Source organism: Sinocyclocheilus anshuiensis, unplaced genomic scaffold (assembly GCF_001515605.1).
Source record: "Sinocyclocheilus anshuiensis isolate Anshui unplaced genomic scaffold, SAMN03320099.WGS_v1.1 scaffold602, whole genome shotgun sequence".
NCBI classification, from domain to species: domain Eukaryota; kingdom Metazoa; phylum Chordata; class Actinopteri; order Cypriniformes; family Cyprinidae; genus Sinocyclocheilus; species Sinocyclocheilus anshuiensis.
In genome coordinates, this window is record NW_015547658.1 from 241031 (window position 1) to 260004 (window position 18974).

Sequence of the window (18974 nt, forward strand, 5' to 3'; positions counted from 1 at the left end):
TATTTTTTACTGTACAAATAAAGGCAGCCTTGCTGAGCAGAAGATAATTTTTTAAAAACAGAATATATTACAGATCCCAATTTGAACACTATGTGTGAATGTTATAATGTATTATTAGAGCTGTTGTAGGGTAATTATTATTATCATTATTATTGTCTTTTTAATTTTATTTTACAGAACAACAGTAAAAGTACAATACTATAATTTATGAATGTTGATGGAGTTGTTGCTTTTTCTCAGCTTTTATTTAGGCAGAAACCCGCAGGAAGATCTCAGTGCTTCTTTTTGTTGACAACAGCATGCAGATTTATAAATGATTCTCATTACGAATTTGGGAAGATGTTTGTCGCACGTATCACATTGTCACATAACTTAAAAAAATTCACAAAAATGTTACTGAGCAACTGACGAGTAAGTAACAGTTTCAGTGCAGATTTTCCTCGCGCTTTGGACTTTGAACCCTGGCGCCGCGAGCTTGTGCAGCGCTGTCAGAATACATGCAATTCGTGCGTGCATTAGAAAATATAACATTCTGCAGTTTCAAGAGGAAGATGAGAGACACCAGACCCAACAATGCAAATGACCTGAAGGCCACTGTCAAAGCAACCTGGACTTCCATTACACCTGAGCAGTGCCACAGGCTGATCGCCTCCATGCCTCATCGGAGACATGTGATTCAGAACAGTCTCTCGCTGTCGGTGCTTCGTGCTTGTAATGATTTCTGCTTCTTTCTCTGATAGTTTTTAATACTTTCACACTGCCGACATGTTTGCCGCATTAGTGCATGCCTCTGTTTGATCGCTTTAGTCATTGTTCTGTACATATGATTCGGCCTTTTCGCTTATTCGGCCGAACACCGAAAGAGATTTTTTTGCTGTTTTCAGCCGAATAATTTCGGTTGCCGAATATTCGGTGCATCCCTAGTTACTACATTTCCACCAGTAGAATACACTTCTCTGAGGTTGTACTTATGGCAGGGATACACGAGTACTTTTTTTGCAAAACAACTAATATTAGGGAAATTCACCTTGCTCTCACCATCTGCCAGTAGACTACAGAAGTAGTTTGTCTCATTTTTCTGTGTGTCAGAAAGACTGATCAGCTCAGCAGCTGGTTTCTTGAAAAAGCTTCCAAGGCCTGATGATTCAGTCACGAGTTTGTGCAGAGAAAGGCCAAGTTCTGTTTGAGCATCTTTGAGTGCTCGCTGCTTTTTTCAGCTGTGCAGTGGCCATAGCAAGACAGTCTTGTCCACATGTTCAGAGTGACTGCTTTTAGTATATTAGCTCCATTGTCTGTTGTCAGGCACAACTGTTTCTCCTTGTCTAAAATCTAAATCTAAATCTAGTCTAAATCCCATTCTTGAAGAAACTGCTTCAGGCCACTTGAAATGTTTTCACCCGTGTGGACAGCATTGTTTGTAACCTACCACAGCACCCCAGGTGAAAAAAAGTACACTTCTATAATGTACTTAAAGTGCTCTATTTTTGCACACTAATTTTGTACTTAATATAGTAAAAATGATTCTTTAGTACTTCTTAAGATAAACTTAAGATCATCTAAGTGTTAACTGCAATTTTGGAACGCCGTGAATATGAACTAAAATCCACTTTTAACATACTATCTCTGTATTTCAAAAATGTATTTAGTCACCACTTGTAGTACACTTGAGTGTACTAGTGTATGGAAGATGGTTCAAGTGTACTACAAGTGGTAACTAAATACAGAGATAATATGTTAAAAGCACATTTTAGTTCATATTCATGGTGTCCCAAAATAGCACAGTTGAGTACACATAGATGATCTTAAGTTTATCTTAAGAAGTACTAAAGAATCATTTTTAGTATATTAAGTACAAAATTAGTGTGTGAAAATAGAGCACTTTAAGTACATTATGGTAGTGCACTTGTTTTTCACCTGGGACTCTTCATACATCGCTGACTGAGCTGTATCAGAGAAATACTTCCTTGAAAGCATGTTATGTCTTGCTTCCAGTTTATGGATAATTTGCTTGAATCCTTCCTTCTCGACAGTTTGGAATAGCAGCATGTCTTTTGCCAAATAAAACGCCTTTGTCTCTGGCAATTCTGTCCATAGTTTACAGTGGTGTGAAAAAGTGTTGGCCCCCTTCCTGATTTCTTATTTTTTTGCATGTTTGTCACACTCTTATCTTAACCCTAAAAAGGGTAAACCCATAAAGAGACATCAGAAAATTAATTTAATGCTATTTTCCATCTTATTGGGACTCAATACAATTTCATGATTTTTTCAAAACTTGACTCTTATATTTGATTTTAATGTTGTATCCCCCAGGATATGTTGCTCCTTTGGGGGTATAAATTCACTGGAACTAACACTTGTTTATCAATGCTTGTTACAGCATGGTTGTAATTCCTGAATATTTTGGAGTACAGACCAAATGTTGGTCTCTTTTTAAAGAAGACGCATAGCAGATTATTGCTGAAGTGAAAGCATTTCAAAAAAAGAAAGTAGAAAAAAGTTATAAAAGTTTGTTTACAGTAAAGATAATGTAGTATACTAATTGTTTTTATTTTATATAAAATAAATATTTTATAAAATATGTTGCATTCTAAAATTGCTATAAAATCAAAGCCATATGTCAAACCGATTTATGTTCCAAATTTGAAGTTGATATCACAAAAATTGTGGTTACTGTGAAATTTTCTTTGGGCACTATACCAAAAATAACCACTGGGATACACCCAAACTCTATTGAATTTTTCTAATGCAGTTTTCTGTCACAAATCAATCATTTTCTGTCACAATATCACATCTATTACAAAACAGTCACCAAATATGGAATCTTGACTGTCAGACTTTTCCAACGATATGTGTTTTGTCAAGATTACAAAAAGATTTGATTTTCTAAAACACAAGCCACAAAGTCACAGTCTATATTTATGTTTTGTATCTTGATTTATACCCCTAAAAGGGCGACGTATCCCCTGAGATACAAACATTTAGAGACAGATTACAAAAAATATAAGCATTTAATTTATAAAATTTAAATGTAAACCTAATAAGCTAATGCTGAACAACAGGTTTTTAAACAGGTAAGTCCCCTCCAACGTGTGTAAATATGTGAACTAGATCAAGTTTTATCGGAGGGTGAGTAGATTTCCCACTACAGGCGGCCATGCAGTTTTAAATGCTGCCCGTGAGCTATACAAAGAATGGAGAAACAGAAGTCACCTTATCTAAATATTCACAACAAACACCCTTTCAAGATGAAACCAAGAAATGAGACCTATGCTTTCACTGCTTCTCCCCCCAGCTTCTCAAATGTTTGTATTCCCCAGGATACGTTGCCCCTTTTAGGGTTAAGGAAAACAATTAGCAAATGCACTTGACAATTTTCGTCTGAGTAGGAATTTCCTTAACTTTAGACCTTCACATTGGTGTCTCTGTCTCCAAGTGCATCTTTAGACTTTCTTTATACTCTAGTTTGTGTTTGAGACGGTATAACACTGTGTTTCCACCCTTTTATAACCATAGTTTTTTTTGGCAAACGTTGCATATTTTGGTCGTTTGCTTCACATCTGATTTTCAGTTACCAATCTAGTTCCTGATTGTAGAGGTAGCTCCTCCTCAGCTTCACGTCCGCCTTCCGCCATACTTGTTTTCGCGTTGCACATGAGCTGCAAATGGTTCTCACACAGAAATACTTCATCAACTAGACTTTGTTGTTATTCTTATTAATACAATTTCAGTAGATGTTTCATGATGTTTAACTAACTTATATGTTCTTTCTTTTGTTGTGACTGTAGATTAAGGATATGATGGCACTTTTTATGAGGGCCAGACCTCTGGCACTGAGGCTGCATTTCCTGAGCCATTTGGATGACCAGATCCTTCCATCACTGAAAGCATGTGTTGTTAAGCGTCTGTCTTCTCCCGGTCTCCGAACCTCTACTGTCTGCTTTCCCACATGTTCCAGCCTCAGTCCAAGGGGTGTATGCACCACAGAACGAGACCCAATGTTCCTTGTTGCTGGATCTGTTCGCCCTTACCAGGAGCTCCTCCCCAGTGGAAGTGGTCTGTCTTTGTTGCACCACCTGACTTCTGATGAGGACCACACATTTATGAAACGACTCACCTCCTGTACTTCATCTCAGCAAGTTCTTCGTCTCTTGCGATCTTACCCTCTCCTCTCAGGTGCAGCAGCTGCATCTATACTTCACCGACTGGCAGACTTGGAGCATGATTCCGCATGTGGTCTTTGGAAACCAGAGACACTGCTATCAGATGCGGGCCTTAATAAACTTTGCCAAACACTGGAGCATGATTTAGCCAGATTACAGGATGAGGTATTGGTTCGAGCTCTCCTGGGCTGTACACGTCTCTACCTTGACCCTCAGAGCCGCCTAGTGCTAAGACTGGTGTTCGAAAGTCAAAAGAGACTGAATTTGGAACGGCTCAGTGTTGAAGCGCTATGTGGGTTATCAAGGGCTTTATTTGCATTGGAAGGCCCTAACAGTGGCATGATAAAACAGGCTATGAGTCAGCTCCAAAATAAAGATACAGCTCAATGGAATACGGCAGAGCTAGTTGCCGTTTACTCTATGCTAGCAACTGGTTTGGGTGAAGATGGATGCTATCTGGAGCTTCTAAATGAAATTAATGCTCAGGCACTTCAATTAGTGCAACAAATGGGCCCAGGGGCGATTAGCGAAATTCTAGGTGCTTTATTCAAATTGAGACATAAAGAAGCATTACCACTTGTAATTGCACTTTGCAAGCAAGCTGTCCATCATGTGCAAAACTTTGCAGATCCAGAACTGATTGTGGTGTTGTCAGCACTTATGCACTATGGACACAGTGACCACTTTCTTGTGGAAGCTCTTGAGCGCCATGTGCCCAAGGTTGCCTTTACTGCTCATGCAGAAACCGTAACCAAGGTGATGCAGTTTTTCCGGCGATGGCGCATTCTTTCTCCACCTGTTTTTAACACGGTGGCTGAGAGTTTTGTGTATCGTGCAGAGGAGTACTCGACATGGCAGGTGTCACAACAGATAGCTGCACTGGGAGTTTTGGGATACCTGCCACCTGATGCTGGGAGATTGTTCCGAAAGGTGGAGTCTGTTTTGCATGCCCGGTTTTCCCAATTTCAGCCCAGAGCCCTGCTAGACCTACTGTATGCCTGTACCCTTCTACAGAGATACCCACTTAACTTTGTCTCAAAAGTCTTCAGCCCTTACTTCATGCAACAGCTACAGGGTGAGAAACAATTAAACATTTTCTATACAGTACCTGGGTTTAATTTTCAAGAACATTCAAGATGAATTGATCACTTATTTTAATGTTAATTGATTAATTAATCATTACGATTAATACAGAATAATGATATTTGGAGTTCTCCATGTTCATATACACGTGGCTTACTTATAAATTGTTTAAATATGCTCAAACATGAGTATTGGTATTTAGCTAATAATTTAAATGTAATTCTTTAATTTATTACTATAATTAGTGTATGGTATAGAAAATACACATTGGTTGTTGTGAAACAGTGATTTCACCATCTACTTGCATAATTACTGAACATATTTATGCTGAAATTGGTTAATAGACAATAGAAGCTTAATTCTTTAAAAATTATTTAGCACTTAATCATTAACATCTCTATGCAATATACTGAACTTTTTAAATATATTTTCCATCTCTCTTTTGAAGGGGAGGAGGGCAGTGGGATAGATCACAGAGTGCTTGCACAGCTGACCCAACTTTACATGACTGTAAAGCTCGAGTGTCCATTTTATGATGTGAGTGAAACTGCATTATTATTATTTTTTTTTACTATGCTTAAGACTTGATGCTGTTTTATACCAAATGTGATGTGAGAAATGAAACAAATTCCAAACAAATGGTTCTTTCACACCGAGCAAATGGAATCGCTGTCAGGCTGAAAGAAATGTAACATTCATATCAGTACAATAGAGGGCACAACATACATCACCTTTCAGCTAGGGGTGGGGGGCAGTGAACACATTTACATTCATGGTTTTGTCTTATGTTGGTTAATGGTCAAATAACTTGCACGTAAACCATTTAAATATGTTTTTTAGTAAATGTTTTATTTACAGTGTAGGGCTGTTTGATTTTGTCAATTATATTGTGATTGTTCAGTCATATATTACTATTTGATATGATAGTTTTTTTTTTTTTGGTAAACCCCAGGGCCGGATTTACCTCTTTTCGTGACATAGGCAAAACTAATTTTTGGGCCCCCCTTCCCTATTAATATAATAGGCCTAATATTACCACCCAAGCAAATAAAAATATTTCTTAATCAGTGGAAACTTTATAGTGTTTTCTATCGCAATAAGCGCTTGCGTTCAGTCAATAAAAATCGAATGTAGTTCTTAATTTGTTTGAGAACTGAGAAAGACCATTCCATTAATAGGCGCGGCGACGTGGCCACATAACCACTTCGGGAGTTATTTCTCTAATCATTTTAAAATTAAAAATTTAATTTTTTTAATTTAATGATTTGTTTCAAGACATAAACCCCCATTTGGGAAATCCTGATGAGGCAAGTAAAGAGCATCCGTTGCAGAAATCAGCATCTGTCAGGTGTCCAGCTTATGTTCTGCAAAGGTCTGCATACTGTCTGTGTGACTGTTTGGATGATGAAAATGGTAGTTAGTAATGTAATCTAGGTACCTCATTTTAGGTACATTTTTAGATTACTTTTTTGTAGTTTTCTTAAGTTTTACTTAAACTTACAAAATAAGCATACTGTACAACACTAATGTAAAATATAAAGAAAATATTAAATTTTTTGTATATCAACATCATAAAATTAAACACTGCATTACACCAGGGTTTCCCATACTGGTCTTAATGTAAGAACTGTAATAGTTTGAGAGTTGTCAAAAGCTATTAATTAAATCATGAAAATGTAAAAATAAATATTTTAACACTAAAAAAATAAATATTTTATTTGTTTACCTCCAAGTCAGTGTGACCATTAATTAACAGAGAACTGTAAACATGCAAATGTGTTCCTCAGAGATATTTCAACTAAATTATTTTAGGTTTGGCTGATAAAAAATGTTTGGGAATGCCTTGATTACATGAACAAACATTAGTAAACATGACATTACACACCCAAAGTCTTCCAGGTTTGAAATATTTTTGTTCAGACTTCCAGAATCAACAGCTACTGAATATTACTGGACATTATGGTGACATAGCGTTTCACAGCCATACATCACCATTAAAGAGATAGTTCACTCAAAAATGAAAATTCTGTCAGTAATCACTCACCCTCATGTCGTTCCAAACCCGTAAGACCTTTGTTCAATTTAGGAACACAAATTAAGATATTTTTTATTAAATCTGAGCAAGGGAACTACCACGGTCTAGGCACAGAAACGAATATGAACATAGGTCTTTTGGGTTTGGAACGACAAGAGGATGAGTAATTAACAACCCCCCCCCATATTTAGAAGCATGGTTCACACATTTATTTACATGACATTTACATGACCATTCTATATTGTGAATATAGTCAAAGCTACATGCTATGACACAGTAGGATTTTTAGAAGGAAAATGTAAAAGAGAAAAAAAAAATGAGGGAGAATTAATAAATTGTGAATAATTCACATTGTGCCATTGTGTAAATATATGTAATGTAATCCATAAAAAGTAACTGTAATCTGATTATGAGCACTTTAAAATGTAATATACTTTAATTACACATACTTATTTTTTTGGAATCTGATTACGTAATACAGATTACATGTCATCAGGTACTACCCTGCATTGAGCACACATGCAAGGTGAATGTTGATACAGAAGAGGTAGTAACAAGGTGGTACTAAGCATGTGTCGAACTCGTTCTGTGGTCGACAAGCTGCATGAATACAGCTGTGCATGAGACAGAGCGAAATGCATAAAATGAAGTATACCCAGCTTTTTAGGCTCCCAAAAAAGGATACAATTTAAAAGGAGTGTTATATATGAATTCTATACTAATGTTGCTTGCTTATTCATAACAATGCTCATTTACATATTTCTTGCACTTAAATGAAGGGACCACGACTTTCGCCGAAGTTTCAAGTAAAGTCATTTTTGGCTTCTGGACAGTCTTTGGAGACTCCGGTGGAACCTCATTTCTATAATGCTGTGAAGTCCGCCCTAGTGGATCTGCTGGGAGCTCAATCTTACTTTGCTTCCAGAGTACTTACACCATATTGTTATACGCTAGGTACATATTATGCATCCACTTTGGTCCTAAAATTGTATAGCTGTCAATTTCTTACACCAACACATGTAAACCTTCTGATTGGTATATCTCTGTGGCTGTATATGCCACTATTTTCTCGTTTATATATATGCAGACATTGAGATAAAACTAGATGAAGAAGGGTATGTCTTGCCTGCTTCGCATACAAATGAAGTCCATAAAAGGTAAGGCATTTCCTGCTGTTTGCAAATAAAGCAGGAACTGATGGTTAGTTGTCTGAGAATGAATGCATATTGTGATATTGATATTCATTTGTTTATTATCAGAATTGCTCTCTGTATTGATGGGTCAAAGCGCTTTGCAGCAAATGCAGAGAAACTACTAGGCAAGGAAGCCATCAAGCAGCGTCACCTGAGGATTCTGGGATATGAAGTTGTTCAGGTACAACAAACTTAATTTCTCTTGCCTTTTATTTACAGACTATGTGCTTTACTAAAATGTTTTTTTTTTTCTTTTACTAAACTTTTTTCTTCTATGCCTTTCTAAGTGTATGTGCATGTTTCATAGATCAAGCTGAAATGTTCATTTAAAGGAATAGTTCCCCAAAATAAACTGTGTAACTTACCCTAAAGTCGTTCAAAAACTTTATTCTTTTTTGTGTTCCAGGGTGGAATGAAAATTAAGAGTTGTGGTCATAATTTTACATGCACCTTGCAGAATCAGTGAAACTATAATAACTGTAGTAAAATAGGAGAGGGTTCATAAAAATGCATTTAGAGCTGGGGAGTGTAAATTTTTTCTTCAGAAACTACATACAGTGGGTACGGAAAGTATTCAGACCCCCTTCAATTTTTCACTCTTTGTTATATTGCAGCCATTTGCTATACGGTTCCCAGAAGACAAAATGAGGACAATTTACCCCAATCATCACCGTCCTTGAACATCAGTTGTTCTCTGTGAAAAAAGTCACTGGTTTCTTCTGCATATTTGAACCCTATTAAACAAAGAATGTTCCAAGACCTGGAGCAAAATCTTTTTAGGATTTTTAGGATCCCTATCATTTTTTTTTTTTTTTAATTAACATTCTGCATATTTTTCAAGGTGTAACGCAAGATGACAACTGTATTTAAAGTATTATTATTTCAATCCATTTAATCCACAAGCTACAAAACATTTCAAGCTCTGATAAGGACACAGATGTTGTGTAAAGTTATCCATACAACTCCAGTGGTTTCAATTTAAGTCTTCTGAATTTTTGTCAACATGAGGGTGAGCAAATAAGTAAAATTCATTTTTGGGTTAACTATTCCTTTAAACACCAGTCTTGTATGCATGCCAATGTTTAAAACTTACAATTCAAACTAGTGTATGCTCCATAATGGCCTTAGTTTTACTCTCTCTAGATTTCATACTATGAATTTGAGAAACTCAAGGATAAAAAAGAGGTTGTGGAATATCTGCACAAGAAGATCTTTCCTCACAGCTACAGACTCGGCTGGTGATATCTGGATTACCAAATGGATATTGAACTACAATTCATTAGATTTATTATGTATACAGAAGTTTGTCTTTTGCTTGTGTACAGAAATGTGATATTGTATGTAAATTATATTTATTTATGCTTTCAATAAAGTGTATTGCAGTACAAAGTAAACCACCTACTGCTGTATATCCTTCAGAAAATAAATCATATATACACAGTCAAAAACAAGCCAATCAAGAAAAACTCTGAACCCAATGATTAATGTTAAAAGATATCATGGATAGATTTCTTATGAAGCAAAAGATTATAATCTGAAGTAGATCAAGACTAATTAAAAAAAAAAAAGATGAAATCTTGACATTGAAGGTCTGTCCCAGTGTTTATGTTTGTAGATATTTGTCCAAATCTTTTGAGGGTTTAGGATGTATTGTCATTTTGTTCCATTATGTAGCTGGAATCTGAGGAAGGCCAAACTCATCCACCAGTACTCCATCCTGTTTGCAGAAAGCAGAATTATTTTATCAGTTTGCAAAAATAATTTTCTGTAACAGTGGATGTTATTCACATGTCTCCACAAAGCAAAGAGCATGTAACTAAAAATGCAGTGCTCAGTATGAAATATTTACATGTGATTTTAAAAATACTGTATATAACATGATACAGACATTTTTCAATAATCTGCTCTAACCTTAATCAGTATAGAGTATGCAGTCTCTTTTATGCAATAAAGTGACACTTTTTGGCATTCTAATTAAATTTTGATTCATTAAATTGACAAATGATCTCTGAGTGCATTTGTCAACTGTATACAATTTATTACTGAAATGAAAAGTCCAGCACATAGTGTTGATGGATGCAGCTTCTTACACTGTGTGGCTTGTTTACTTTAAATTTACTAAGCATTCTATTAAAGGATCATGAAACCCCCAAATCTGAACCTCAGATTTGAAACTGGCAGAAAAAATGAGCATGTAATGCTATAGAAAGGTGGGAGGGCAGAACATGAGGAGGTCTTATTGTATGTTAATTAGAGCACATGTTCTGTATTACCCCGAAAAAGGGGCATCACTAGTGGGGGGAAAGTGGGACTGACTATAGGGGAACCACAGCCATTGGGGGCCCATAACAATTGAAATTGCCTTAAGAGCACTTTGATACATTTTAAATATTTTTATTTTTCACATGTATATTGGCAGGTTAAGCAATCCTAAATGGATCCGCATTGTATAATAAAATAAATTATAGCGGCATTTATTATAACATAAATTATAAACAGCCTAAACAAATTTAAAGCAAAATTGAATTTTCGGTGTGTAGGAAATGCGCCATGTAACAAACTTGACATGTCTTACCTTGCCTAACAAGCACAAACTGGCAAAGTTCAATGCGAGGAAAGGTAAAAACCAAAAACCACAAGATAAAAATTTCTTCTATGAACGATTAGACCAGCAATTTGTGAGCAGCTCACAAAAGAGAACACAAAGTCAACATATGGCTTAATGCAAATTTTTCATTTCACTGTAATACCATGAACTATTTTATTATTTTTTAACGATTTAAAAAATAAGTGAAATTAGTTAATTATTATTTGTATTAGTAGTTATAAAAAAATACTTTTAAACATTAAGCATGTAGCCTTCAGATTTTTTCAGTTAAGTTACCATTGCATTAAAAAGATCAAATAAAAAGTTACAAAATGAAATAATGTAAATAATAAAATGGAAAAAAACTTTACAAGTGGCAAGTCTACTGCACTTACACTGCTAGACTTAATGCTCAGACTTCACATATCAATTTTTTTTTTGTCCCATCCATAGCTATTTACAGAGTGCTCACACAAATACACATGGGAGTGTTTGAAAGCATTAAGATTTTTTTAAATTTAAGTATTGACTTGATACTGAAGTACCAGTACTTTTGACAACACTACTAGAACTGATATATGTGAATGCATATTTTTTTGCTTTCCGTGCTTGCCGTTAACTGCATAATACAAGTTGCTTTGGACCATAAGTCACAATACATTTTAGATTATAAATGTGACATTTTCTAGAAAACACTAAATAAATAAAAATGTGTTTTATGTTGTTTTTTTGTGTTTTTTAAATTAATGGGTGTGTTTACCCGATTCGTGGTTCTGTCTCCTGGTACTCCTTCGGGTATAGCTGGAGCAGAAGAAGCCTCATCCAGATAGGAATTGTCATCGTCCAAAAGGAGTTCATCACCAAGTGCATCCAGCTCTTATGGTACAAACAAATAATCATGCAAAAACCAACATTCTTTTTTTTTTATAGTGAACAAAGTACATACACACATTTATTAGTAATAGATCACAACTAATTACTAATCAAAATAAAAATACTAAATGCACAAAATAAAAAACTACCTTAACACCTGTTCTAACTAACCTGCCTCCAGATCATCTTCATCGATGTCTGGTGTCCCATATCTGCGGCTAAGAGCTTCTTGCACTTCATTAGCATCTTCCATCATGTCCTCCAACTGGTCTTGTAGATCCTGCAGCATGAACAGCAAAACTTTTTCTAATACACGCATCATTTTTTAAAATCAGTTCAGACAATTTAGTATTTTACACTAAGTAAAGAAATGAAAGGAATCGTACCTCAATCTGATCAATTTTAACATTCTTGTATGCTTTTTTCATTTCTTTGGCACCAATTTTCATCGCATCCACCTATGTTAAAAACATTAACATGCACACACAGAAAACAAGTATGCTTGCTACATATCACTAATGTTGAAAAAACACATGACATTTCTTTTTTTCTTATGACTGCGTTCTTACAGTGGTCTTGGTGTCTTTTAGTGTCTGGATGGTGTAGTTTGCTTGTTCCATGTTAAATGACTGCTGCATCAACTGATCTCTCTGCCCTTCATACCTGGAGATATAACAATATCCTTCAATGTCTTGTATCGGTTTTTTGCATCAACAAAGTTTAGGAAACACCATTATGTTATAGACCAATTCGTTTTTTGTTTGTGAAGCACTTAGTAAACCAGGGGTGTCCAAACTTGGTCCTGAAGGGCCACTGTCCTGCAGTTTAGCTCCAATTTGCCAATTTAATTGGGGTTGGAGCTACACTCTGCAGGACAGTGGCCCTCCAGGACTAGGATTGGACACCCCTGTGGTAAACACATTTACATAGATTTTCATTTGTTCATTTGACTAACTGTTTTACCCAAAGTTACTTGCAAAATAAAAACACAGCATACAAGAGCTTAACGTATTAGCAGTGCTACAAAACAAATAGCAAATAAATATAGTACAACAGTATATTATATATAATAAGGCAATTTGTGTTTGGATCATAACTCTGGAACCATAAGTGCTACAATAAAAATAAAGGAAAACCATCTTAGGCTGTCTGTCCGATTTGCATGAAACATAGCACACAACACCCCTAGACACTCATGACAAAAGCTTAAAAACTTTTAAGTTAGGATATAAATTAAATGGCCACACAATGCTAATTTTTTTATGAGCTGACTTACATATGCTGAAAACTGACCAAACTTAAAACTTGACAGACTTGGACAACAGGACATTCTGACAACGCACACAACGTTTTGTCAAATTCTAACAATAAGAGGTGCTACAATTGAAAACCCACTATAACTTCACAACCATATGCTTCATTAAGTTAAAAACTAGTATGTATCATCAGGAGCACAAGCGTGAATAAATTCAGTCCCTAGCTTTTGTTTGCAAAATTTGATGAAGATTGAACTAACCTAGGAGGAGTTAGTAAAGGTAGATCAAGAAAATTTTAAATGGCAGAAGAATTTTATCATTTGAAGGGCCTAACTCAAGGATTCAGAAGTACAAACGAATTTTACTCTGTGTGCCAAGTTTGGGGTCTCTATGATTTACTCTGTTGCCCATACACTTTAAGGACAAAAAGTTGGTGCAAACACAATAGGGTTTCAGAACTTTAAGTCTTTGGACCCTTTAATAATCTTTAGGAAATCAAAAAAATGATCCTTAAGAGAACAACAGGGCACTTTCAGTGCTTGGGCCCTAAATATGCCAGAAAGTGCTAAACATGCTAGTAACATGCCATATTCATGCACAATCATGCTAGTAACACTTGGCTAAGCATAAAGCATGTTACTAATACCCAGCTATGCGATAAAACATGATACATGATAAAACTCGCTAGAAACATCTAGCTAAATGCAAACTAGCAAAATAGAATGGAATTCTCCTGGCATCACACTGAATTTTTGATAATTTACCATGAAACAGAAATTATTGTTGAGAGGCTAGGGATGCGCAAAACACACCAGCACCCCCAGAGTGCACCAAGGTGAAATGCTTTGCAGATTTAATTTACAGTGAAGATTTTTTACATAAACATATTAAGAATGACTACAAATAAGGGCACTTACATTCTCTTCTGTTTGAGGACTCTCATGGCTTTCTGTTTCACCATGTTCTAGAATAGAAGCAGAAAAAAAACTGGACTACAATTTTTCCAATGTCCTGTTTGCATTGTTAGGTCAGATCTTCATACACTGCGTGGTGTGCTCTGTCAGACACCAGATATATGGCTATAATGTTGAATGATTTAAAAATAATAATAATTAAAGAAATAGATAACCAAATTAAACCAACAAAAAAAAAAAATCAAAGAAACCTAAATTTATTTATTTTGAGTAACGAAAAATCAAGGCAAAATCAAGTAACAGAAAACTGAGAGCAGTAGCTCTGGCTTGTGTCTTCTGAACCTATACTAGAGTTTTGTATGAAGGACAAAAAAAAAAATCTTAAATCTCATTCACATTTGGAGATATTCAAACCTAGCATATAAGAGTGTCATGCCAGGTTTAATGTCAAACAACAACAAACACCATTGTTTTTTCTACCAACTGTGACACACCAGGTTTGAATATAAAGTATAAATGGAATTTGAGAGCTATATAGGGAATAATTTTCAACATATATCATCTTAAATTTCTGTCTTTGGTCATCACACATAGCCAGAGCTGGGTAGTAACTGATTACATGTAATCTGGATTATGTAATCCAAAAACGAAGTACTTGTAATTAGAGTAAATTACATTTTAAAATACTCGTAATCAGACTACAGTCACTTGTAATTGTAATACAGTTACTAGTTATTACATAATTACATATTTACACAACAGCAATAATTTATTCATAATTTATTGATTCTTCCTAATTCCTCTTTTTCATCTTTTAAATTGTCCTTTCTAAATTGGCCTACTGCTAATATGCACTCAGAAAGTCTTACAGTTTTGTGGACATTCACACATAGATCAGTCAAGTGGCTACTCAGCATTTGACCACTGGATTTACAACAATCATTTCAGATTTAAGTAGTGTTTCAATATTGCATCAACTACTGATGAACACATTAATTTTTATTTCAATTATCACTCAGTTGGTTATTTTACTATGTATTACTTTGGAAGACGTTTGTAAAAAAAAAAAAAAAAAAGCACAAATTCACCAACTTTTTTGGCATCTGATCCTCTTTCACATAATATGTTTTTATTTGAAGTAGCCTTGAGATTTTAAAATAAAGATTTTAATGATGAAGTATCACATTTGCATGTTCACAAATAAAATTTTAAACAAATAAAATATTTAGGGATGCACGATATAGAATTTTTGCCGATATCCGATAGGCCGATATTTTTCAAGTCATTTTGGCCGATACCGATACCGATATATTTCCTTTTGTTTGGAAACAACACCAAGTCTCGAAGCTTTGAAAATAACTATAAATAAACTATATATCAATCGCTGCATTTTTTCGCCAGAAAGATGCAGTGTTAACCCTAACATTTTATTTTAAGATTTAACATTTGTAGATGGTCTAAAGCAATAGAGTTGTAAAAATTCTGAAAATCTTTTAGAGCTTATGATTTGTTTTGTAGGCTATTTTACTTTTAATTTAATTAGAAGTAGGCCAACAGGGCCCCCTACAGATTAAAACTCCTTACAGAACGGGCATTAGGACCTGGGGGAGGCCGTCACTGCTGCCACTGCACCTGCTATTACCGTTTACTCTATTACACACTGAACATGTCATTCTGTATGTGCTTTCACAGATTAAATGCAGCGATCCAAAAGAGTGAATCATTCAGACAAAACTTTGCTTCAAGAATGAGCCACACTGCTGATGTGATCTAATCACTAGCACACCCTGAGCACATGTGAGTTAACGTATTCATCTTATCGGCATAATTTTTCATATCGGGCCATGCCAGTATTTACATTTAAAGCCATTATCGGCAGATTCCGATACCAGTACGATAATATCGTGCATCCCTAAAAATATTTCATTTTTTCAGTAAGTGTTTTGATTAATTTTAAAATTATTTGTTTTAATTCAAAATTTTATGATTTAATTAATTATTAGCTTTTCATTAAACTCATAAACCCCCTGCAGTTCCTTCACAAACTCAGTTTAGGAAACCTTGACATAATAAAATATTTAATGCACTTCATGTTGTTAGTAACAACAAACTGAATATATTTTCTTACTCTTTGTATTTTTATATCAATATGGTACAAGATTAACCTATTTAAATCAATGTGAAAAACGAGATAGCTCAAAAGTAATCTAAAAGTAATCTGATTATATTACCTAAATTGTGTAATGCAATGGATTAAGTTACCAATTACATTTTTTGCCATGTAATTTGGAATCAGTAACGGATTACAATTTGTAAGTAATCTACCCAGCGCTGCACATAGCTCATAGTTACGAATTCATATGGATTCGAAAGACGTCACCTATAGCACACAAGTTTTATGGACTACTAACATAGTTTTTCATTTCTTTTCATTTATTTCTTTTATTTTCTTTTTGCAGCTTTGCAGTATAAATCACAATCAAATTACACTGTATGGTAAAAAGCAGTTCAGGTATTATGCCTAACATCCCTTTTGTTTTTCATGGAATGATGAAAATGTTATGGATACAATTAAAAGAAACAGAAACGCAAGTGTAGTAGAATTAAAATTTTGTGGTGAGCGATTCCTTTAAAGGGGTCATATGATGCGATTAAAATTTTTCCTTTCTCTTTGGAGTGTTACAAGCTCTTGGTGCATAAAGAAGATCTGTAAAGTTGCAAAGACTAAAGTCTCAAATCCAAAGAGATATTCTTTATAAAAGTTAAGAGTCAGCCACGCTTACCTAAAACGGCTCGTTCTAACACGCCCCCACATATCTATGTCGCTATGTGGGAAGATTTGCATAACACATAAAAGGCGTAACTTTTATTCTCGCTGTAGTTTTGTTTCCGCCGCCATGTCGTAAAGACGCTGTGTGCTTCGTTGTGAAAGCGAATCTACTTTGTTTGGTCTTCCAAAAGAGGACGATATCCGACGCACTGGATAGCTGGCCAACCTCGCTTTTCAGACCGATGAGCTTTTTAAAAATTGACGCGTTTCAGAAAGGCGGGGCATAGAGGAGAAACAATAATGTACAGTATGTGGAAAATAATGTGTTTTTTGAACCTTAAACCGCATAAACACATTTCATTACAACAAATACACAAAATACTGTTCTTTTTAGCAGCATCATATGACCCCTTTAATGTTCAGAAATACATAATTGCACCCAGGTAAAGTCTGAGCCAAATTTTACCTTTGATGGGCCATCCCTCATTTTCTTCATTTGATCTTTGTATTTCATCAGTTCGGCATCGAGTCTGGCTATCTTCTTATCGACAGACTCTGCTCGTGAGTCAACCTGGAATTCATCAAGGGAAAGAAAGACATTATATAGGATACAACATATATTCAACCATGCATATGCTTAATTTATTTAGGAAACGAGAAGCTGTAATTGTAAATGAAGAAAAAAAATTACAACCTGTGATGATAAGTCACTGAACTCTAAAGAAACCAGCAGGACTGGTTCAAATTCATACAACCTCAACACAAACTTTTTGTCATACACAACTTTCAGAACAAATTTTGTGTGTATTCAAAAACACCAACCATGCCACTTCTTTAACATAAGCAAACCAAGAGAACAACTATAAAATAAACAAAATAAATGTATAATGTAATGTTTATCTACATGGACAAAGTCTGCTTTACTACATGACACAGCAGAACATATTTCAACCACTCATTACAAATAACATGAAAAATCTTTCGGCTGATAATATGAAGAAAGATAATTCAGTGAGAGATTTAAGCAACACTGAAGCCATTTCAGCTCTCAGGACAGCGTTCTTTTGTTTCACATTCTCCAAAGTTACATAGAAACAAACACATACACCCGATATACAGTCCGTCAGGTTTGGTGGCGGTGCTTTGGGTTTTCCTCGTCCGAAGATACGATTCATGCCGACACTATTGTAAATAAACAGGTTAAATAATAAAAAGTAAAAGACGAAAACAGAATCTCAACCTCCGCCCGACAACAAAACACAGCCTAGAAAAAGAATCCGGAAGTAACAACGTCATGACGTCCAAGGGGTCTCCCCACAGGGCACGTCTAATCACCCAAAGCTGAAAAGGCAGGAATGCAAGCAGCGTGTCACGTCCTAGTACTTTTTGAAACACTGCTTCACGCAGCTTCGAACCCTTTGTGAATCTTTTATTTTTGAATCAGTGGTTCGGAGCGCGTATCACATTGGGCAAATCACGTGATTTCAGCAAACGAGGCTTCGCTGCGTCATTACTGTTTCGAAACTTTTGGAAACCCCCATGGTATGGTTGCCACTAGGTGGCGTTGATCTCAAAGTAAATCCATAAACAGTGTCTACCAGGGGCGTTTCCTCCGAGGAGGCAAGGGAGGCAGTGGATGCGTCCGAAATGGCATAGGCCAGAGCCATAGAAAGAGAGAGTTGCGTCAACGGAAGTCCAAAACGCTCGATCGTCACGTGATTCACGTAGACCTCAAATAGTTCCAGGAAGTTCATAGCGGGCAATTTAAATACATAGAGTTGGAGAGACAGAACTGTGATTTTTGGTCATTAGTAGACAATAAAATTATTTATTTACATTATTTATAAAATAATGTATACGTAGTATATATATGTAGTTATATCAGTGTTGTTTTTAAAAGATAAAATCCGCTAATATTTGAGGATTAATGTGGTCAGCTATCCTTACCTGCCTTGTTAACATATTTTAGGCTGAAGTTACCATGGTAAAAGTCCGTGTTTGCTATATAAACGACATCGTGGTCTTCTACCAAGATAACTTCAGCCTCTCTATATAAATATAATTATATATGTGTGTGTGTGTGTGCTCTTACCATGTTCGTGA

The 18974-nt window shown here is 35.4% G+C and overlaps 2 protein-coding genes across 4 annotated transcripts in view; one reads left to right on the forward strand and one right to left on the reverse strand.

Moving 5' to 3' along the window:
* The window catches only part of fastkd3 (FAST kinase domains 3), a 12926-nt gene extending 3202 nt beyond the window's left edge, over positions 1-9724 (forward strand). For 2 of the 3 annotated variants that reach the window (XM_016504443.1, XM_016504444.1), the window contains exons 2-7: positions 3786-5235; positions 5692-5780; positions 8058-8232; positions 8366-8435; positions 8538-8652; positions 9615-9724. In XM_016504443.1, the coding sequence (XP_016359929.1) occupies positions 3795-5235; positions 5692-5780; positions 8058-8232; positions 8366-8435; positions 8538-8652; positions 9615-9713 (1989 nt within the window). In that variant the 5' untranslated portion in view covers positions 3786-3794 and the 3' untranslated portion in view covers positions 9714-9724. The remainder of the gene's footprint in view (positions 1-3785; positions 5236-5691; positions 5781-8057; positions 8233-8365; positions 8436-8537; positions 8653-9614) is intronic. The other variant, XM_016504445.1, reaches the window with a different exon arrangement.
* An 82-nt stretch (positions 9725-9806) lies between these two features.
* On the reverse strand, positions 9807-18280 carry chmp5b (charged multivesicular body protein 5b). The gene is made up of 8 exons (XM_016504446.1): positions 17978-18280; positions 17338-17442; positions 14105-14151; positions 12501-12594; positions 12318-12389; positions 12103-12211; positions 11819-11934; positions 9807-10188 (listed from the first exon to the last, which is right to left on the reverse strand). The coding sequence occupies exons 1-8, from the start codon at positions 18044-18046 to the stop codon at positions 10138-10140; spliced, it is 663 nt and encodes a 220-aa protein (XP_016359932.1). The 5' UTR covers positions 18047-18280; the 3' UTR covers positions 9807-10137.
* Between the last annotated feature and the right edge of the window lie 694 nt (positions 18281-18974).